The 24455-nt window shown below is 42.2% G+C and overlaps 1 protein-coding gene across 4 annotated transcripts in view; it reads left to right on the plus strand.

The window, feature by feature from the left end:
• Pitslre (cyclin dependent kinase 11B pitslre) overlaps positions 1-24455 on the plus strand; it is a 769596-nt gene that overhangs the window by 198016 nt on the left and 547125 nt on the right. For all 4 annotated transcript variants that reach the window (XM_068357118.1, XM_068357131.1, XM_068357124.1 and 1 more), the window contains exon 2: positions 1951-2148. In XM_068357118.1, coding sequence (XP_068213219.1) covers positions 1951-2148 — 198 coding nt within the window. The remainder of the gene's footprint in view (positions 1-1950; positions 2149-24455) is intronic.

Below are 24455 nucleotides of genomic sequence, written 5' to 3' on the forward strand. Positions count from 1 at the left end.
GTTACACCTGGTTGGAATTTAGACGTGGTACTAAGATTCCTCATGTCAGACAGGTTTGAACCGCTACAATCAGCCTCCCTGAAAGATCTCACTTTAAAGACACTTTTCCTGGTATGCTTAGCCACAGCTAAAAGAGTCAGTGAGATTCATGCCTTCAGCAAGAACATCGGATTTTCGTCAGAAAAAGCTACATGTTCGCTACAACTTGGTTTTCTAGCCAAAAATGAGCTGCCTTCTCGACCTTGGCCGAAATCGTTCGATATTCCCAGCTTATCGAATATGGTAGGCAATGAACTAGAAAGAGTCTTATGCCCTGTGAGAGCTCTTAAGTTCTATTTAAAGCGTACTAAACCTTTACAAGGCCAATCTGAAGCTTTATGGTGTTCAGTTAAGAAACCATCTTTGCCTATGTCAAAGAATGCTTTATCCTACTTTATCAGACTGTTAATACGAGAAGCTCATTCACATCTGAGTGAGGAAGACCAAGCATTGCTTAAGGTGAGGACACACGAAGTTAGAGCTGTCGCAACTTCCGTGGCCTTTAAGCAAAATAGATCTCTGCGAAGTATAATGGACGCAACCTATTGGAGAAGCAAGTCAGTGTTTGCGTCTTTTTATCTAAAGGATGTCCAGTCTCTTTACGAGGACTGCTACACACTGGGACCATTCGTAGCAGCGAGTGCAGTAGTGGGTGAGGGCTCAACCACTACAATTCCCTAATTCCATACCCTTTAATCTTTCTCTTGAAATGTTTTTATTGTTGTTTTTTGGGTTGTCCGGAAGGCTAAGAAGCCTTTCGCATCCTGGTTGATTTGGCGGGTGGTCAAAGTCATTTCTTGAGAGCGCCTAGATTAGGGGTTTGATGAGGTCCTGTTGTATGGGTTGCAACCCTTGATACTTCAGATCCTAGGGGTCGATCAGCATCCTAAGAGGATCGCGAGGCTCCGTAAGGAAGACGTACTTAAAAGGCAGAGTAATTGTTCAAGTCGACTTCCTTACCAGGTACCTATTTATTTTGTTTTTGTTATTTTGATAACTTCTAAAATGAAATAAAAAACTCTTAGCTCATAAAAGTGTAAACATATATTACTGGTCTCTACCCACCATCCTGGGTGTGAATCAGCTATATAATCACTGGCTAAGTTAAATATTGAAAAATGTTATTTTGATTATAAAATAAATTTTTTAATATACTTACCCGGTGATTATAAATTAAATGACCCTCCCTTCCTCCCCAATAGAGACGCAGTGGGACGAGGAGAAAATTGAGTCTTTGTTTACATTGAGAACTGGGTATCTGGTCGACAGATGGCGCTGTTGGGCACACCCGCAACCTGTGTAGCGATCGCTGGCGAGTTTTTACCGTAGAGTTGTCTGTCGAGCAACAGAGTTGCAGCTATATAATCACCGGGTAAGTATATTCAAAAATTTATTTTATAATCAAAATAACATTTTTCATAACTACTCAAACCTGAGTCTGATAATCATACTTTTCTACAATCATCAACCCTCTAAAAAGCCCCAAGTGCAGTAAAAGTAATTACTAAGTGAGAAAGCAGGGGAGGGGTGATTTCCCCACTCCCACCGGCCAACTACTTGCACCTCTTTAAAAGATTTTAACTGCCATATTCCGGCTTTGCCGTTATGATTTTCCCATGTAAAGACCTCAGGTTTGTATTGTTAGGAAAGGTACGAATGACTTCCAAATTTGTTATATTTTGAAAAGATAGAGAAAACACAAGGATAGGTTGTTTGCTCAGCAATTATGGAAATAAATATTTGATATCAAATTGAGCTAACATAAATATGGTTTATGTGTTGAAGAAGAAGTTGATTCATTATAGTCTACTTTTCCATGATTTGGTATATGTTAAATATTTCTCTGAAAGCTTGGCTTATTCATAGAGGTGTTATTTGCATTGCTTATACTAAATTTAACGTTATCCACAGTATGTCATCATATGATGGAGATCAAGGGGACAGTCTTGACATTAAACCTCCACAGGCTGTTGTCCAACGACGAGAGAAACGGGAAAAGCGAGATAAGAGAGACCGTCATCGCCACAAAGCTGAGCGTCATAAAGACCGTCATCGCAACAGAGAGCACAGAGGCCATGATGAGCGTAGACGTGAACACCGCAGACACAGGTAAGATAATCCAATCATCACTTAGAAATTTTTTAAGCCTTTTGTAAGTGTATTCTAGTTTCTTAGATATAATCTTCTCTCAATTAGTATTATCAACAGAACATGATGAACATACTTTCTCAACAGGTTGGGAGAGCGTCATTTTATTAGTTTTTTAAACAAAGAAACGAAAAAATTTCTAGCTGTAAGCAACAGCCTAATTGCATTGACATCTGGGTTATGTAGAGTCATGGAAAAGATGGTCAATACAAGGCTTTTATGGATGTTTTAGACAAGAAGGGTTTGTTCCTACACACAAACCATCAACCTTTGATAGGAGTACAGCTATTAAACTTTACCAAGGTAAACATTGCTGCTTTGCCTGGTGGTGGGTAAACTCTGCCCTCCCGACAGCTTTTTGGAATTGCATACTTGTCAGCGTCAGGAACTTCGATCTTCTACCCGACAGCATTCTCACGCGTCTCGTAACCGAAACGTGTCGATCAATGTCAGAGCATAAAACGCCCAATGGTGTGTGAATCGCCTCAGCATGAATCGTTGGCCTATATCCTCATCCAGTGATCCGTAGCTCGTCGACGCTTAAACGCTCATCGCTTAACAAACCAGTGTTTGTCTGCTGCTCAGAGCGTTTCAATCTAATGCGTCTCTCTGCTTCGGAACGCAATCGTCCTCCAGGGCGTGAATCGCTCAGCCTTCACAACGCTCACCTGCTTGACAGTCTCTCCATTGTCTCACAGAGCGTGAATCGCCGATGCTTCCATCAGCATTGTCGACGATCGACATTTTGTGTACCACCTAAGCGTTCAGTTGTACGTGAATCACTGACGCTTCAATTAGCTCATGGGTCGCGTGACCATCGTCAATGTTCGACAACTCTTGTACCAGCTAAGCGTTCGGTTATACGTGAAGAACCTCTTATGCGTTCAACTTCTCGTCAACTTTCTGCTATGCGAGAATCGCCAAGAACGCGAGAATTGCCTGCTCTTCCACCACTTCGGAAATTGCCTGCTCATTAACGTTTGCCTGCCCGTCATTGATCGTCTTGTCAAGAGCATTCACCTCAGCGACCACATGCGTAGCTAAGATCTTCACTGTCTTGGGAATCACTCATCATTCACTTAACAAACCACCCATAACCATCGTGTTGCTCTCCTTCGTAACGCGTTCGCCCACCTATTTGTGATTCACGTCAATGTGAATCATCTCTCGTCGGTCAGCCCTCACGCTCAGCTACACATTAGTTGCCTACTCGAGGATCGTCGACACACCGACCTGCCTCTCGTGCAGCGGTAACGATCAATCCAGCGTCATTGCGGTATCGCTCGTCAAGTCGGGAAGATTCTCCCTCTTATCGATCATCGAGTCATCGGTCTTTATGTTGGCAATCACCATCGTGTCTTAAGCAGGAGGTTTTCCGACGCTTTCCAACACGTCAGCGGCCGACACATCCTCATGCATAGGGGATCTCCAACTGCAGCCACCAAAGGCAGTGGTTATGGCCGCTAGGGACCTAGGGTGGTTAACGATCGTTCACCGTCGTACCAGGAAGACTTTGGAGACCTTCCTTCTTGCTAACCCTTCTGAACCGTTCAGCGATTCGTGAATTGCCACCTCGAGAGTTGTCGATTCTCCGTCCTACTTCTTGACCGGCGTAGCACTCGAGCCTCGTTTTTCACGGTACATCTCATCGACTTATTAGCATCAGCGTCAAACGTAGGTTGTCGACATTGTGGTTTTTGAGAGCTCGTCTGCTGCCCTGCCAGCTGCTCCTGCGACTGCGTCGTCTTCTCCATCTTCCGCCGCCGAAGTCTGTGCTACTTCCCCTGACGTACATCCTTTGTGGGTAGAGCAAAGCCCGTTGCGCATCTCTCCGAGTGTTTCCCTTTCCAGTAAAGGGTCTCATAATTTCATCTTCAGAAGAAACTGTCCTTCCTGTCCTTCCTGTCTCCTCTGGTTACCGACCTTCGCCTCCGTGTCCGGGGATTGCTAGGCTCTGAAACTCCTCCATGGAGGGGTTCTTCCTCTTCGAGCCAAGGGACGTCAAGCAGGCTGTGGAGAGGTGGAGGAAGTCCAACAGAGATTCCTTCCTTCTTAAGGCCCTTACAGCTCGGTCCTACAGACCTAAAGCGTTTCCAAGACTAGCCTACAAAACCATCAACTATTAAAACGGCAGAGGTTTCGAAAACGGAGGTGTCTTAGAAGCCCTTTCCTGTCAAGGACGGGAAAGGCAACAAGTCCAATCATGGAGGAAACTTAAGAGAGGTGGTGGTAGAACCCATGAACACGAGGAGAGGTCATCTCCCTGCATGTCAACCAGTAGGGGATGCCTACAAAGCTGCTGGACCAGGTGGATGCAGCTCGAGGCTGAACCTTGGATGATCTCCTTGATTCGTTCAGGGTATCGCACCCCGTTCTTTCCATCTCTCCCTCCACTAACCAAGAATCCAGTGTTTATGAGCTCCTTTGCGATAGGATCAGCAAAGTCGCAGGCCCTTCGGACCGAAGTCCAGACCTGGTTGGTGAAAAGCCCTAACCAGGACGTCCTCGAGGGTTCCCCTGGCTTCTTCAGTCGACTCTTTTTTGTGGAAAAGGCATCTGGAGGCTGGAGACCAGTCACTGATCTCTCAGGTCTGTACAAGTTTGTCATATAGATTTTGTTCAATTTGGAGACGGCAGACTCGGTCATCTAGTAATAAGACCACAACACCTCATATTGTGCTCTAAAGGACATATACTTCCAGATCCCAATCCATCCATCTTCAAGGAAGTACAGGTATTGCTCGACTTACGACCGAGATAGGGACCGAGAGATGAGTCGTAAGTCGAGTTGGCTGTATGTCGAACTAGAAAAGTGCAGTTTCCGTAGATTTATTTTGATACGTTATGATTCGGCAATCATCTGGATCATATTTTGTCAATATTTTCTTACTGTCTATCATTATTCCATTTTCTCGTTTCATAGGATATCATATGCTCTATAAATGCATTATTGCATTCTATTCATCAATTTTGGAAGCATTTTACAATCGAGTACTGAAAATTTTGTTTACCTTTGGTTATGATCAGCTGATCTGAAAGTGCCGCTACCTACCGTATCAAAATATGGCGTACATACGTATGGCATATTTTTTTATCATTTCTTAACTTATTAGAAATATCTTCATGATGAATATTACATCAACGCCAATATGATACAAGAAATCAGTTTCCATACAGTTCGTCTAATCATTAGGTATAATGCAAAATCGTTGTAGCTCTTTTTCTGTGTGTGTGTGTGTGTGTGTGTGATCGTTCTCGCAATCACATAAAGGTAGTTCATTTTTAAAGCTTCATACAGTATTGTAGTTCAATATTAAGCCTTTATATTTCATTAGACATTACTGTGTTTAATTGTGGTTTATTAAAGAATGTTTATATTTTATTTTTCAATATTTAACTTAGCCGGTGATTATATAGCTGCAACTCTGTTGCCCGACAGACAACTCTACGGTAAAAACTCGCCAGCGATCGCTACACAGGTTGCGGGTGTGCCCAACAGCGCCATCTGTCGTCCAGATACCCAGTACTCAATGTAAACAAAGACTCAATTTTCTCTCTGTCGAGCTATCGACAAGACGTACTTACTCGCTGTTGCTAAACTGGAGTTTTTTCACAACTAATTGGTGAAGTACTGTACTTTATTCTAGTTTTGAGCTTTCGCTATGCAGGTGTTTTATCTTCATCTTAAATCTTGAACTCGTTTTGGATAGATTTAATTATGGTGACAAAGAGAGTATGGACTTTCTTTCACTTTTATATGGCCGACCCTTCCCTTAGACGGAAGTGTGTTTAGGCTTTTAGTAATTATCGTATCACGTTATAGATTTTCCTCTATATATTTTATATCTCTCCGCCTTTATTAGGCCTCTTCGATTAACTTTCCATTTATTATAAACATATAAAAATAAATTTTAATGTTTTGTTTATATAGACCTTTCCTGAGAGTAGGCGGTCCTAACTTGGAAACCGAAGTTAATCAACGTTGAGCCCTTTATATCGTAATTAGCTTTTAAAGAGCTAAGGATTTAAAACTTTTTAAATGTAATATTTTATGAAAGAATTTCTTTGATAGTCTTCGTACTGTTTTCAAAGATGAACTAACGTTTAGTTTTTTTATGCTACGCAGTTGTTGACGTTCAGGACGTTCAACATGCGCTCTATCGTTACGATAGAGAGAGAGTGTATCACGGTTTCACTTTGCAGTAAGAGTAAATCGATTCTGACGTTTTGTTCATTCTTTCTTAGCTTAAATGTTTTAAATTCTATTTTAAAGGAACTTTTTATTTGAAAAACCTTTCAGTTTTTTCCTTTAGTCAAATAACATGTTTTTTTGACGAAATATAATTGGGCTCTTCTCTTAGGCGCGAAATCAAGAGAGAAAGAGAGAGAGAGAGATAGAGACGGAGGGAGAGAGAGGAGAGAAAACGTTCCGTTCAAGCGGGTAACGTTGTTCTCGAGTTACTCTCGTCCCTAGTCGCTGTACGGGGAGGAAGGATAAAACGTTTTTAGTTTTTTATTCTCGTCCCCAGGCTATGTGCGGTGAGAGATTGAAAACGTAGTTATATGAACTAGTGTTTAGTCTCTTTCCCAGCCACTGATTTTTTTATCTTAAAATATGTTTTCTGTTTTTTGCTGGTATTAATGAGCTTGCATTATACGACTGATTTCGCAATTACTACCTTTTAATGAAGGGTAGAATTGCGTGTTTCAGGTAGAAATCAGTAAAAGTTTCGATTTCAGTGAAATAAGTGCAAAACAGAAAATCGAAGTGATAAAGTGATATGCGCAAAGTGTTACAGTGTTGCGTCCGAGGGTTCGTCTGTTCGTGCCTGTCGTTCACCTAGTCCGGGACCTCTTACATGCTCCCAAGCCCAGGGGAGAAGTAATGTCAAACGACTTATGGGTTCGAGAGGCCTTGATCAACGAACAGACGTTTTCCCTCTATGGTATCGTGTGTATCTTACCAAGATCTCCCCTACCATAAGACGAGAGAGACGTTGTTTCTCCTCGTCATCCGAAGGCTTTTCGCATAAGAAACCTGTCACAAGGTTTCGAAGTCCTTAAGCGAAAGTCAGTCCTTTCAGGACAGGTCCAGCGTCCTGGTTACAACCATTAGGACAGCTCTGACCCTATGCAGTCATCGGATAACTGCTCGCCGCCTAACAAAAGCGTAACACAGACTCCGAGAGTCTTTTTTTTTTTGTTGGCAAAGTGTTGCGGTCACAGACGTTACCCTCGTCTCTTACCACAACCATTTCCGTTGATCCTTAATGGGTTGTATGGCAAGACATGCAGTATATGCTTGCCTCCCTTATGGAAGACTATTCTACCGATTAGTCCGTTTAGTCTAGCCGTTTATCTCATCGAGATCCTGGCTTTCAGCCAACCTAACGTTCCTTTATGCTTACTGTTGACGTTGGCGTAGCTTAGTCACGTCAGTCAGGTTGTTTAGAACCACACTCGATGCGGTCTCGTGTGGTTTTTCAGCCGCATTTGGACGTTAGGCCACTTGCTGATGCTCCTGTTGACGTTCACTAACAATCGGAGTTGACTTGTTTTGACGCTGTGCGTCAACCTCCGCATTCTAGAGTTGTTTTGACTGCTCAGTCTAGGCAGTCAAAGCAGTCTCAGGTGGACGCTGTGCGTCCTCACGCACCTGTTGTGGTTGACAGTTCAGTTGTTGACAGTTCACAGACTGTCAAGCAGTTACATGACGTTGCGTTCTAGTCCGCTACTAATGCACCAGTGAGTGTGGACTCTGCTTGTAAAGCATTGCCACCACGGTAGGTCTCTCCCTTGCTTGAGACTCAGCTTTTATCGGACAAGGTTCCTGTAGATGAGGAAGTTGCTGTTCCCCCTCCTACTGATATTCCCTTGAGGACTCTGTCAGATGGAGAGGAGCCTAAAGCTGCTTAGCCTCCTATGGACTTTAATTAAATCATGATGATTTTTTTTAAGGATCTTTGTCCGGATCTTTTTGTAACTGCTGCTCCTCGTTCGCCTAAACGTCAGAGCTTACACTAGGCCTAGCTACTTCGAAGCCGTTGTTTTTAAGCTAGTGCTCTCTCGCTCTCCTAGAGAGCTTTACGTTGGCTAGGCGACTGGTTTTTCACCAGGAGGAGTTTGGGGGATACAGCCTTTGCTTTCCCTTCTTTTAAACTGGTTTATAGAGCGAGAGTCTGATATGACACGAGAGAAGTTCTCGGCTTGGGAGTTCATGCCTCTGCCCAGATAGACTTCTCAATTCTCGTAGACTCTCCCTGGCGCCTGGCCAGGAGACGCTCCAAGTTGTTTACAGGTCAACTTCACAGCTGTTTTCGAGCCTTTGAAGTTTTGCTGTACAATTATGTCATGCATAACAAGGCTTTCAGGGATGGTAAGCGGTACCGCCTCAGTCGCTAACCCCGTCTGTTGCCACACCTGCTCCCGTAGACCCTAAATGGGCTTTGCTGCAAGACATGCAGTCCAAGCTTGCGTCCTTGATAGAGGACTTTAATGCGGAGAAGGTTGCTACCGAACCTTCTGGCCAACAACCTTCCAACCGTTCGGTTGTGCGCCCTGTTGACGCTGAGGTAACCTACTCGCGTCTGCCAGTTGAGGTGGTTCCTCCACCGATGCGACCCAGTGTGGGTTGCCAGCCGCACGTTGACGTTAAGCGACGCTCGGAGGTGGTTGTTGACGTTCAGGACGTTCAACAACCAGCAGAGGTGACTTGTTTTGACGCAGTGCGTCAACCTCAGCAACCCGGTAGGGTGTTGACTGCACAACCCAGATGGTCTAGACAGTCTCGGGTTGACGCTGTGCTTCCTCGCGCACCCATGGTTGTTGACAGTTCACAGACTGTGCTGCAGTTCCATGATGTTGCGTCCGGCTCCGTCACGCATCCACCAGTGCGACCGGACTCAGCGAGCCAGACGTTGCCCACTCCGTTGCCGTTTCCTCATCAGTTTTCGGATGAGGAACCCTCTGATGAGGACGTTGCTGAACAACAAGACGATCAGCCCCCAGAATAGATCAAGCCCTGCTATCCATCCAGTAGATGCTGAAGAAGGAACGCTGCTCAGTCAGGCTGTGGATGAGTCTGGTAGGGACGCTGTCATCCGTGGAACAATTTGTGTCACTAGGAAGACTACACCTCCGTCCTCTTCAATACCATCTAGCTTTTCACTGGAAAAAGGACAAGACGCTAGAAGCGGTCTCGATCCCGGTTTCCGAAAAGATAAAGTCTTGTCTGACTTGGTGGAAGGACAATATCAACCTAAGAGAGGGTCTTCCCCTGGCTGTTCAGACTCCCAACCACGTTCCTTCTCGGACGCATCGGATGTGGGCTGGGGCGCGACACTAGACGGTCGGGAATGCTCAGGACTGTGGAACTCGAGTCAGAGGAGCATGCATATCAACTGCAAGGAGCTGTTGGCAGTACATCTGGCCTTGAAAAGCTTCGTCTCTCCTTCGAGGCAAAGTGGTGGAAGTTAACTCGGACATCACCACGGCCTTGGCGTACATCTCCTTCAAGGAGGTACCCACTCACTGACGTTGTACGAGATCGCAAGGGACCTGCTCATCTGGTCAAAAGGTCAAGACATCTCCCTAGTAACGAGGTTCATCCAAGGCGACTTGAACGTCATAGCAGATTGTCTCAGTCGGAAAGGGCAAGTAATTCCAACCGAATGGACCCTCCACAAGGATGTGTGCAAGAGACTTTGGGCCACTTAGGGTAAAACCATCCATAGATCTCTTTGCAACCTCGCTGACCAAGAGGCTTCCAATCTATTGCTCTCCAGTCCCGGATCCAGCAGCAATACATATAGATGCTTTCCTCCTAGATTGGTCACATCTGGATCTCTACGCATTCCCACCGTTCAAGATTGTCAACAAGGTACTGCAGAAGTTCGCCTCTCACGAAGGGACAAGGTTGACGTTAGTTGCTTCCCTCTGGCCCGCGAGAGAATGGTTCACCGAGATACTTCGATGGTTAGTAGACGTTCCCAGTAGTCTTCCTCTAAGGGTAGACCTTCTACGTCAGCCACATGTAAAGAAGGTACTCCAAAGCCTCCACGCTCTTCGTCTGACTGCCTTCAGACTATCGAAAGATTCTCGAGAGCTAGAGGCTTTTCGAAGGAAGCAGCCAGTGCGATTGCTAGAGCAAGGAGAGCTTCTTCCATTAGAGTCTACCAATCGAAGTGGGAAGTCTTCCGAGACTGGTGCAAGTCAGTTTCTGTATCCTCGACCAGTACCTCTGTAGCTCAAATAGCTGTTTTTCTCTTATACCTGAGAAAAGGACGATCCCTCTCAGCTCCCACTATCAAGGGCTACAGAAGCATGTTGGCATCGGTCTTCCGGCATAGAGGCTTAGATCTTTCCAAACATAAAGATCTGCAAGACCTCCTTAAGTCTTTTGAGACCACCAAGGAGCGTCGTTTGGCTACCCCTGGATGGAATTTAGACGTGGTACTAAGATTCTTCATGTCAGATAGGGTGGAGCCGTTACAATCAGCCTCCTTGAAAGATCTCACTCTTAAGACTCTTTTCCTGGTATGCTTAGCCTCGGCTAAAAGAGTCAGTGAGATTCATGCCTTCAGCAAGAACATAGGATTTTCGTCAGAAAAAGCCACTTGTTCGCTACAACTTGGTTTTCTAGCCAAAAATGAGCTGCCTTCTCGGCCTTGGCCTAAATCTTTCGATATCCCCAGCTTATCGGAGATCGTAGGCAACGAACTAGAAAGAGTCATATGCCCTGTTAGAGCTCTTAAGTTCTATTTAAAGCGTACTAAACCTTTACAAGGCCAATCTGAAGCTTTATGGTGTTCAGTTAAGAAACCATCCTTGCCTTTGTCAAAGAATGCTTGGTCAGACTTTATCAGATTGTTAATACGAGAAGCTCATTCACATCTGAGTGAGGAAGACCGAACTTTGCTTAAGGTGAAGACGCACGAAGTTAGAGCTGTAACAACTTCCGTGGCCTTTAAGCAAAATATATCTCTGCAAAGTATAATGGACGCAACCTATTGGAGAAGCAAGTCAGTGTTCGCGTCATTTTACTTGAAAGATGTCCAGTCTCTTTACAAGAACTGCTACACACTGGGACCATTCGTAGCAGCGAGTGCAGTAGTGGGTGAGGGCTCAACCACTACAATTCCCTAATTCCATACCCTTTTAATCTTTCTCTTGAAATGTTTTTATGGTTGTTTTTTGGGTTGTCCGGAAGGCTAAGAAGCCTTTCGCATCCTGGTTGATTTGGCGGGTGGTCAAAGTCATTTCTTGAGAGCGCCTAGATTAGGGGTTTTGATGAGGTCCTGTTGTATGGGTTGCAACCCTTGATACTTCAGATCCTAGGGGTCGATCAGCATCCTAAGAGGATCGCGAGGCTCCGTAAGGAAGACGTACTTAAAAGGCAGAGTAATTGTTCAAGTCGACTTCCTTACTAGGTACCTATTTATTTTGTTTTTGTTATTTTGATAACTTCTAAAATGAAATAAAAACTCTTAGCTCATAAAAGTGTAAACATATATTGCTGGTCTCTACCCACCCCCCTGGGTGTGACTCAGCTATATAATCACCGACTAAGTTAAATATTGAAAAATGTTATTTTGATAATAAAATAAATTTTTGAATATACTTACCCGGTGATTATAAATTAAAGGACCCTCCCTTCCTCCCCAATAGAGACGCAGTGGGACGAGGAGAAAATTGAGTCTTTGTTTACATTGAGTACTGGGTATCTGGACGACAGATGGCGCTGTTGGGCACACCCGCAACCTGTGTAGCGATCGCTGGCGAGTTTTTACTGTAGAGTTGTCTGTCGGGCAACAGAGTTGCAGCTATATAATCACCGGGTAAGTATATTCAAAAATTTATTTTATTATCAAAATAACATTTTTCAATTACTTGAGCATATCAATAATCAACAAATACTTTTAATTTACTTTCGGTTGGCATCAGCTGATCTCAAGGTCACGTTGCCGTATTACTATTATGAGCACATATAAATAGTGCGAATAACACTGATTTATATAATTTTCTTGACATTCGAAATTTCTTCATAATGCATATTGCATCAGTGCCAATATGTTATCGGGTATCACATTTTCCATACAGTTCGTTTATAGACCTTATTATTAGTTATAAAAGGAATACGCTCTCTCTCTCTCTCTCTCTCTCTCTCTCTCTCTCTCTCTCTCTCTCTCTCTCTCTCTCTCTCTCTCTGTGTATTTTGTTTTTAATTCAGTTGTATCTTCATATTTTTTTTTTTTGAAAATTATTAAAAAATTCTATACAGTGGAACCTCTACATACGAATTTAATCCGTTCCAGAACCAACTTCGGATGTAGAAATTGTTCGGATGTAGAAACGAATTTTCCCATAAGAATACATTGAAATAGGATTAATCCGTGATTGAGCCCAAAAACCTATGATAACTTCTTAATAAACTACTACACATAACTTTCCCATGAGAATAATGAACACTAAATTAGATAATAGACATGTAAATAAGAAGAATAGACATGTAAATAAGAAGAATTAGCAAAAAATAATAAATAAGAAACGGGTTTTTAGCGTCACTTTACCTTAGAAACTCCAGCGCAGGTGTTGTTCGTCCTTGCTATGCAGAGAGGAGAGAGGAGACGGACGGACGGCGATGAGGTAGAGAGGTTAACTACGATAAACGTAACACTACCGTAACTTATTCTAACTTACACTAAGTGAACTTTAACATAACTTAGCTTATTTTTTTTTTTTTTATATTTTATATTTTTTTTTAAATTTTCTTTTTTTCTTTTTGATGATTACGTAATTTTAATCACTATCACTTACATTTAAAATTGACTGAATTTCTTTTGCTTCACTCTTTTCCGTTTTCTGTGTTTCACTTTCTTCCTCTTCACTCTTTGCCGTTTTCTTCGGTTCACTTACATCCTCTTCATCGCGAGTTCGCTTCGCAGTTTTTTTAAAGAAAGCATCGATAGATAATTGCTTCGTACGGCTTTTCAGAATGTTTCGAAAGTGCGTTAGGCAAACATCATCGAATTGAGAAACTACACGACAAACCTGCAATTTCTTTGGATGGTATTTGTCGATGAAGTCGACCACGTCTTGATATTTTCCTAACACCTCTTTTATTTGCGCTGAACCTAACACATGTTCTACCTCCTCGCTCCCTTCCTCGTCATCACTCATGTGCTCCGACATAGCATGGAGTTCCTTGAGCTCATCCGTCGTCAGTTCGTCGTGATGTTCGGCGACGAGTTCCGTAACGTCATCTGCGTTGACCTCCAGACCCATGGACTTGCCAAGGGAGACTATTTCCTCTACGGCTTCCGCTGCACCGACCACGGGATCAGGTTCGGGGTCAAAACCCTCAAAATCTCGGGGAGAAACTGCATCAGGCCACAGCTTCTTCCATGCAGAATTGAGGGTCCGTCGAGTTAATCCCACCCAAGCCTGATCAATGATCTTTAAGCAGTGCACGATATTGAAGTGGCCCCTCCAAAATTCACGCAAAGTTAAGTTGGTGCTTTGCGTGACATTAAAGCACTGCTTGAATAAGTGCTTGGTGTACAGCTTCTTAAAATTAGAGATGACTTGCTGGTCCATGGGCTGGAGGATAGAGGTGGTATTTGGTGGAAGATACAGCACCTTTATGAACTTGAATTCATCGAAGATATCATCTTCAAGTCCGGGGGGGTGAGCGGGTGCATTGTCAAGGCATAGCAGGCACTTTAAAGGCAATTTCTGCTCATGAAGATACTTCTTCACAGAAGGACCGAAAACTTGGTTTACCCATTGCACAAAGAATTGCCTAGTGACCCAGGCCTTCGAGTTGGATCGCCAGAAAACATGAAGCTGATCCTTATCGACGTTGTGTGCTTTAAAGGCCCTAGGGTTCTCCGAATGGTAAACAAGCAAGGGCTTGACTTTAAAGTCCCCGCTAGCGTTGGCACATAGAGCAAGAGTCAACCGATCCTTCAATGGCTTATGCCCAGGCAATTTCTTCTCTTCAGCAGTGATGTAGGTTCGACTCGGCATCTTCTTCCAAAACAGCCCGGTTTCATCACAATTGAACACCTGCTGCTCTACGTAGCCTTCTTCCTTTACGATATTTTCGAATTTCTTAACCAAGTCAGTTGCAGCCTTTGTGGCGAACAACTGAATGAATCCCGGACCGTTTCTTAAATTTCTCGAACCAGCCACGAGATGCCTTGAAATCATCTGAGGAAGGCTCGGTTGAACTCTCCCCAGCATCACCCCCAGAGCTCTCCTCCTTCAAGTCCGTAAAGATGGCGTGCGCCTTCTCGCAGATAACGGTTTCGGTGATGGTGTCGCCAACGATCTCTCTATCCTTAATCCACACTAGTAGAAGTCGTTCCATCTCTTCTATGATAGGGGTACGGCGTTTGGAAATTATAGTGATCCCCTTAGAAGGTTTCACTGCTTTAATAGCTTCCTTCTGTTTAAGGATTGTCGAGATCGTCGACATATTACGGCCATACTGTTTAGCAAGTTCACTCACGCGGATGCCACGCTCATGTTTTTCAATAATTTCCTGCTTAATTTCTATAGAAAGCATTTCCTTCTTCCTTTTCTCACCACTACCACTACCACTGCCAAAACTAAGCCTTTTTGGACCCATGATTTACGTAAATTATCGTTAATGGATGCACGTAAAAAATCACGATTAATTCACAGTTAATATCAGAACGCAAAGAGCACAACCGCAAGAAGCCGACGAGAACAGAGGACTGACCCAAGCCGCGCTAATTGAGCGTCCCTCCGAGGTCGATGTGCTGCCTTCTATCGGCGGAAATAAAAAACACTTCAGGCGCTATGAGCACCGACTACGCGTACGAGTATTGTTTACTTCGGGTGTCGAAAAAAACATTCGGGTGTAGAGTCGGAACGTGTTCGAATTGTACTTCGCGTGTCGAAAAATTCGGATACAACCGGTACGACGAAAATTGCTACTTCGTGTGTCGAAATAAAATTCGGGTGTAGAGTCAAAAATTTGCTCGAATTTTACTTCGGATGTTGGAAAATTCGGATGTAGATACGTTCGTGTGTAGAGGTTCCACTGTATATCATTATTCGATGTTTCGATTATGGGAATAGTAACGCATCGGAAGGAAATCACTTGATTTGCCTCTCGCCTTCCGCCATAAATATGACGTTATCAGACTTTTTTTCTTAAATTTACGGTAAGTTGTACTAATCTTATAACTAATGATTTGTTGGTAAAACATTATTATTTTTCTGATTTTGTGCTCCAAATTTCGGTGATGATGTATTAAACCTGAATTTGGTGTTTCTGTATGACCTATTGTGGTTGTGACATTCATCTTTGTGTAACTTGCAATTGTAACACGCCAACCGGCCCTCTGATTTTGATTTTTAATTTTAATTTCTGCATGCACCCGAAGAGGATGGTACTCAGCGGCAATGTAAAGAGAAACGTAAGTTTTTGTTTCAGTGAAAAAAAAAAAAAGAGAGAAAAAAAAATTTGTTTTGAGAAGAAAAAATCTGATAAGTGTGAATTTTACAGGACGTAAAATTTGGGAAGGGAGTGATGAGCTAATCACAGTCAGGTTGACCGTTACTGATCGGGATGAGTGAGTGCCAACAGATTTTTCTTCTTTGTTAGAGAAGACGGTTACGATGTGGCTTGGGTGGCACTTTGAAAAGCTTGGCGTCACCTAAACCTCTTCCGATTGGTTGTTATGAGACTTTCGGGTCAAAACAACCAATCATTGATCAGGCATAGTGAGGCCATGTATGGGTGCTTGGGTAAAACCCCCTAGGACAGTCAGTCTTGTTTTGGAGGTCGGCAGAGAGTATCAGGTGCCAATATGTGTGCCGAACCGAGTACCATTTTTCTGAGGGCTTTTTCTTAGTAACGTAACGTAATCATAATTAAGGGCGCCCTTGTAAACTTAAGATAATACAGCATGTGTGAAACGATCAACTCAGCTATTATTTGTGCATGACCTCCCCCTCTAATTGTGTTAACAAGAAATGGATTTTCTCTATCTTTGTTTCCCCCAAGATGTGAAGTGTGAACCTCCCCCTTAATACGACCCAGATTGGGTCATATATACACACACATATATATATATATATATATATATATATATATATATATATATATATATATATATATATATATATATATATGTATATATATATATACAGTATATATATATATATATATATATACACATATATATATATATATATATATATATATATATATATATATATATATATTTATATACACAGCATATATATATATATATATATATATATATATATATATATATATATATATATATATATATATACACAGCATATATATATATATATATATATATATATATATACACAGCATATATATATATATATATATATATATATATATATATATATATATATATATATATATATATATATATACACAGCATATATATATATATATATATATATATATATATATATATATATATATATATATATATATATATATATATATATATACACAGCATATATATATATATATATATATATATATATATATATATTGTAAGGACACTGATCCCTTCGTCGTCCAGAAAATCGACAAACTACTTATTTATTTGAATTCTCTTTTCGCCACACTGTGGTTTCCCATGTATATATATTCCGCTCTACCAGAGCTACATTTTGACATATGTATCATTTCATAACATGTTTCTGTTAACCCATAATTCATATATTTGTAAGTGTAAGAAAACACATATATTTTGGCGGGCACTTCAATCTGATTTGGCGCCACCGTCATCCTACCTTTCCGTCTGCACCTTGTAAATATACTCCCGTGCACATTCGAATAAAGTATCAGTTGATCTTGGTGACGCTTGTCTCACTGTCCTTACAACTGGTGACCCCGGAGTTGAAAGTAGCATCAGCGGTTTTGGCTTTGCCATTAACGGACTTATTACGGCCGTGCTACCTTCTACATACTCCGTTACCTTAGGCACGAGCCTGCCTTTGGTTCTCCCACACTTCGGTGAACGTAAGGCAGTAGGATGAGCTTAACCGACATATCAACTCCTCACCTCTTCGCCGACTCGTCGTCTGGCCACGATGCAGGAAGCAACACGCCCATCGCACCCAACGGCCTCGCCTCCACGCCCAAAGTCAAACTGCCGCCCTTTTCTCAACACAACACCGCTTCCTGGTTCCTGAGAGCGGACGTACTCTTCCGCGTCGCTAGACTCAGCGACTCCTGCGCCAAGGCTGACATCGTTCTCACCTCCATACCTGAAGAGGTATTTGACAAGATTTCCCCATGGCTCGACGCCCAGGCCGGCCAAGTTTCATACGACGACCTGAGAACGAAACTCATCGGTATCTACTCCCTCTCCGTCTCAGCAAGGGCACAGAAAGTACTGGACCTCGCCGGCAAGCCCATGGGTGACACCTCTCCTGTCGAGGCGTGGGACGAGCTAACCGGCCTGCTTATGCTCCCCGAAACAGACAGCAACGGCCGACGACGTGAGATTAGCTTATCTCGCGAAATCTTTCTTCAACGCCTACCACAGGACGTACGGGCCCAATTGACAGACGCCGACACGCTCCGGATGAACGAACTCCTGTCGAAGGCTCAGAAGCTCCACGAGGCCTCCAAAGCATCTTGCCTCGGAGCATCATCGTCAACACCGCCTCCGTTCTCCTCCTTCAGCAGCTGCTCTTCCATAGACTCCTCGGCAATGGCCCTTGAGGACGACGAGATCAACATTCTATCAAGAAAGAAACCACCGCAACCGACGCGACCGAACCCTAGGCCTAACCCAGCATGGTGCTTCTACCACCAACAGTTCGGCAGTGACGCCAAGAAATGTAGAGCACCATGCAGTTTCCCTAGAAGATGACGCCAGAAGCATCCACCTGCCACCATCGCAGCTGCAGTTAACCAAAACAAGATTGGTTTCTGTTTCCTCGATACCATTTCCAACCGTAGGCTCATGGTGGACACCAGCGCAATGCAGTCAACGTTCCCTCCTTCAAAGTCCGACCTAGACCGTGGTCCCGACTAAAACGCTCCCTCACTCATCGCCGCCAACGGATCTCCCATACGATGCTATGGGATCAAGACCCTCAAGATATCTATCATAGGCCGTTCGTATTCTTGGCCCTTCGCTATCGCCGACGTCAATCGCCCCCTCCTCGGTGCGGATTTCCTCGCCCACCATGGACTCCTCGTCGATGTTGCTAACAGACGTCTCATCGACACGGGAACCTGCCAGTCCCGCGCCCTAGAACACGGCCCTGCAACAATGTCCGTATCCGCCGTAACGACGCACCCCTACGCCGACCTCCTACGAGAATTTCCCGAGGTTTTCAAGCCCGAGCTCCGACACTCGCCAGGTTCCCCGTCCAAGCATGGTATCTACCACCACATCACAACGACAGGACCTCCCACTCACGCCAAATTCCGCCGCCTCCCGCCCCAGAAACTGAAGGATGCCAAACGCGCCTTCGAGGACATGGAACGCATGGGTATCTGTAAGAAAGCATCGAGCCCCTGGGCATCACCCCCGCACATGGTTAAAAAGCCGGACGGGTCCTGGAGACCTTGCGGCGACTACAGGCGCCTCAACCTCATCACAACGCCCGATCATTACCCGCTGCCCAACATGCAGGACCTAACGAACGCGTTGCACGGCGCAAAGTATTTTACCAAGATGGACCTCCTCAAGTCTTATTTCCAGGTCCCCGTATTCCCGGAAGACATCCCGAAAACTGCCATTGTAACGCCGTTCGGATCCTACACCTTCGCATACTCAACCTTCGGTCTACGCAACGCCGGGGCGACCTTCCAACGACTAATGGATAGCATTCTGGGTGACCTACCTTTCTGCGTCTGCTACGTCGACGACATCCTGATATTCTCGAAAACCAAGGAGGAACACCGGGGGCACGTCCGCACCGTCCTCAAACGCCTACAGGAGAACGGCCTAGTCGTACGCTTCGACAAATGCACGTTCGGTGCGGAGGGAGTGGATTTCCTTGGTCACCGCGTATCCTCGCGCGGGGTAAAACCCATGACAACCAAGGTCGACGCCATCAGGAAGTTCCCAATGCCTACGACCATCCGCCAACTTCAGGAGTTCCTGGGAATGGTCAATTACTACAGGCGCTTCATCCCCAACATCGCACAAACCATGTCACCCCTCGACGACGTCCTGAAAGGAGAAGCATAGGATCAACTGACGGGGCCATCCGCGCTCAAGATAAGTGCGATTCCCCTCGGACCAGCAGGAGTAACTATTCTTTGCGACACCAGCACGGGCCGCCCACGTTCCTGGGTACCAGCCTCCTGCAGAAGGAAAATATTCAATATCATCCATGGACTTTCACACCCCTCAGGACGCACCACCGCTCGCCTTCTGTCTGAAAAGTTTGTCTGGCCAGGGATAAAAAAGGACGCCCGGGAATGGGCGAAGTCATGCATCAACTGCCAGTCAAGCAAGGTCAGCCGTCACACCGAATCGGGGGTAGGCGATTTTCCCCAGCCAAAAAGACGTTTCAGCCATATACACATCGACGTCGTGGGACCATTGCCCCCTTCTGGATCTGCTCGCTACCTACTTACGATCATCGATCGCTCCACGAGGTAGTTGGAGGCATCGCCGATGACCGAAGCTACGACTCAAGCATGCGCCGAAGCCCTCCTGTCAAACTGGGTGAGCAGGTTTGGCGTTCCTGACGACATCACGACTGACAGAGGCCCCGCTTTCCTCTCAGAAATATGGCTCGCTTTGGCGAACCTGATGGGGACGACGCTCCACAGCACCACGGCATACAACCCCGCGGCAAACGGCATGGTCGAAAGAACTCACCGCGCCCTCAAGGCGTCCCTGATGGCGAGCTGCACCGATGGGGACAGGAAATCACGACTTCCTTGGGTACTCCTCTGCCTTCGCACCGCCCCTCGCGCAGACGGCGAACCTTCGCCCGCCGAAAAGGTTTACGGGGAAGCGCTCGCAGTTCCTGGCGAATTCTTTCCCTCATCAACCGACGACACGCAGCTGGATCACCTAAGGGACATCGCCAGGAAGTTCAGGCCGTGTCTCAAAACTTACCAGGACAGAACCAAGCACTTCAAGCCAAAAAGCCTGGATGACTGCAGGTACGTTTTCGTCCGTGTCGACGCTCATCGACAACCACTGACTAGACCTTATCGAGGTCCCTACCGGGTAATTAAAAAGACAACGAAAGCCTTCCTTCTCGACGTCCATGGCCAAGAGGACTGGGTCTCAATAGACCGCATGAAACCAGCGTTTCTCGAAGGAAGCGACACCGCCTCCGCTGGACCTGGCAGATCCAGAGTTCCGCCTCAAAACAAACGACGACAAGAGGAAGAGATCCTTACACCGACCGCCAGCACGCCCCTCCGTTCAAAAACAAGAGGAACCCTCCGACGCCCGAAAAGATACGAAGATTGATCATCAGCCCTCTACGCCACCCGATGTCTTGGGGGGGGGAGTACTTGTAAGGACACCGATCCCTTCGTCGTCCAGAAAATCGACAAACTACTTATTTATTTGAATTCTCTTTTCGCCACACTGTGGTTTCCCATGTATATATATTCCGCTCTACCAGAGCTACATTTTGACATATGTATCATTTCATAACATGTTTCTGTTAACCCATAATTCATATATTTGTAAGTGTAAGAAAACACATATTTTGATGGGCACTTCAATCTGATTTGGCGCCACCTTCATCCTACCTTTCCGTCCGCACCTTGTAAATATACTCCTGTGCACATTCGAATAAAGTATCAGTTGATCTTGGTGACGCTTGTCTCACTGTCCTTACAATATATATATATATATATATATATATATATATATATACATATACATATATATATATATATATATATATATATATATATATATATATATATATATATATACATATATATATATATATGTATATATATATATATATATATATATATATATATATATATATATATATATATATATTTATATATATATTCAGTATATATATATATATATATATATATATATATATATATATATATATTTATATCTTTCTATCTATATATATATATATATATATATATATATATATATATATATATATATATATACAGTATATATATATATATATATATATATATATATATATATCTATATATACAGTATATACATATATATATATATATATATATATATATATATATATATATATATATATATATATACATATACATATACATATATATATATATATATATATATATATATATATATATATATATATATATATATATATATATACATATATACATATATATATATATATATATATATATATATATATATATATATATATATATATATATATATATATGTATATATATATATATATATATATATATATATATATATATACATACATACATACATACATACATATATATATACAGTATATATATATATATATATATATATATATATATATATATATATATATATATATATATATATATATATATATATAGACAATTTCTTATAAACAATTTATTCAGCTATAAAATCGTATATAATATTTTGTAGTTAGAAGAAAGGAAACAGGAAAAAAATACCAGACATGAAAAAACTGTAAACCTAAATTTCTTCAACGCAAGTATCGAAAATCGGAGATTGCAAAAATTTCTTTCCATCGGTCATATCTAACCTATTCCTAGAGGAATTTTATTGTTTTTTTTTTTTTTTAATTTGAAGAACATTCATTGACCTTTCTTATGACATTTGTGAAAATAAGGATAAAGCAATGTAAATAGTGGCTATCGTTAGGTGAAGTTAGGCGATGACGAAATCGTTTATCTTTTATCGTATACATTCCGATACAGCACAGAGAATTCACATCACAGAAACTTGAAAACCATACTATCTTATAGACAATTTATTCAGCTTTAAAATGGTATATAATAGTTTTTATTTAGAAGAAAGGAAACAGGAAATAAATAGTAAGATGGCAAAAACTCTAAACCTAAATTTCTTCAGCGCAAGTAATGAAATTTAGGTTTTCAGTTTTTGCAGGTCTACTATTTTTGTTTCATACAGTATTAACTTTCTTTTAACTACAAATTATTATATACCATTTTAAAGCTGAATAAATTGTTTAAAGGTGGTATGATTTTCAAGTTTCTGTGATGAGAATTCATTTTGCTATATCGGAATGTATACGATAAAAGATAAAAAATTTCGTCATCGCCTAACTTCACCTAACAATAGCCACTATTTACGTTGCTTTATCCTTATTTTCACACATATCATAAGAAAGTTCAATGAATGTTCTTCAAAAAAAAAGAAAAAAAAAAAACAATAAAATTACTCTAGGAATAGGTTAGGTATGACCGATAGAAAGAAACTTGCAATCTCCGATTTTCATTACTTGCGCTAGGGAAATTTAGGTTTAGAGTTTTTGCACGTCTACTTTTTTTTTTTTTTCCTTTCTTCTAACTACAAACTATTATATACCTTTTTATAGCTGAATAAATTGTCTATAAGATGGTATGGTATTTAAGTTTCTGTGATGAGACCTCTCTTTGCTTTATTGGGATGTATACAAAAAAAGATAAAAATTTTTGTCATCATCTAACTTCACCTAACAATAGCTGCTATTTATATTTCTGTTTTCATACTTTTGATAACTACATGAGAAAATTCAGTCATTTTCCAATATAATAACACCAACCTGACCTCTCTATGACAGAAATTGAGGCTGTCGGCGCGATCTGAAAAAAATATGTCGAAATGCCGTTGAAAACGGAAAAAACCTGGGTGTTAAGGGATGGAAAGTTCCAAATACTGCGGGGGTAAAAGGGTTAACTTTTATGGTTTTAATTGAATTCTCTTTTATTTTTCATATATATAATATGCTATGGGCATCAATGACCTTAGATGTCAGGATGCCAGAAAACTTTCAATCAATCAATCAACACATATCTACCAGTCTCTCACCATTTATTTTCACCTGCTACGTCATACTTTCCAATGACACCTACCTCTCCATCACCCACTCTAACATTTAAGTAACCCATCACAACATAATTCCTTCTACCCAGTCCTTCTACACCTTTAATTTATTCCAGAATTCATTCCGCTCTTCACTTTTCCCACAACCTGGCCCATATTTACTAGCAAAAGCCCAACATTCCCTACCCGACCTAATCCTTACCCACATTAACCTGAAAGATACCTCCTTCTATTCCACTACTTTACCTGTCATCCATTCACTCAGCAATAAAGCCACACCCTCTCTTGCTCTTCCTCTTTCCATCTTAGACACTCTACCAGTCACTTCACTAAACATCACTTCACCCTTCACTTTATCTTTGTCTCACACAAGGCCAATCTATCCATCCTTCTATTTCTAAACATACTTCCAATCTCACATCTTTTACTCTATCGTACTACATCCACGCACCAATGCACCCCAAAACTAGAGTGCTAGGAGCAGTCACTCTTCCTCCAGCTCCTCTTCTTTGATATATCTCAGGAACAAAATTACCAGTGATGGGGTTCCTAGTTCCAGTATTTATTTTATCAAGTATTCTGAACTCATGAATTGTATTGCAATTGAATTTTGTGTAATATGACGTAGGTAAGGATTGGAGTTTTCTTCATTCGTTAAAATACACCAATGTATGATTAAAAACGTAATGCAGATATCTGTGGTTATCTTAGGATACGTCCCTGATTATACACGATATCTTCGGATAGTCGTTTCCGGGGGGTTGGAACCCTGTGATACCTGACGGTAATTCTGTTATAATATCAATCGCAGAAATATTATACTTTAGAAGTTGTCAGAAGGAACTTCCATCACGATGACATGGCTCGAGCCCAAAAAGGTTTTTTACTGAAGTTTATTCTCAAACAATAAGAAAGGCTATGTATGTCGCATACCTCCTAAGCAGCACATTTGGTGATAATACTTATTTATTGAATAAAATGAAAATTTTATTCCGTAAATAATGTGATATTTATCTCATGATATTTATTAGCCACTATCCCTCCAGCCATTGAAATTATGGAATAAACATAATTTTTATTATAAGACTAACCCTTTTACCCCCAGGCTCTTTGGAAATTTCCAACCCTTAACCCCCAAGGGGTTATTTTTTCCCCAGCACATTTTGCAGTATATATTTTTTAAATTGCTCTAATAGCCTTAATATTTGTCATAGAGAG

This window comes from Palaemon carinicauda, chromosome 2 (genome assembly GCF_036898095.1).
Source record: "Palaemon carinicauda isolate YSFRI2023 chromosome 2, ASM3689809v2, whole genome shotgun sequence".
NCBI classification, from domain to species: Eukaryota; Metazoa; Arthropoda; class Malacostraca; order Decapoda; family Palaemonidae; genus Palaemon; species Palaemon carinicauda.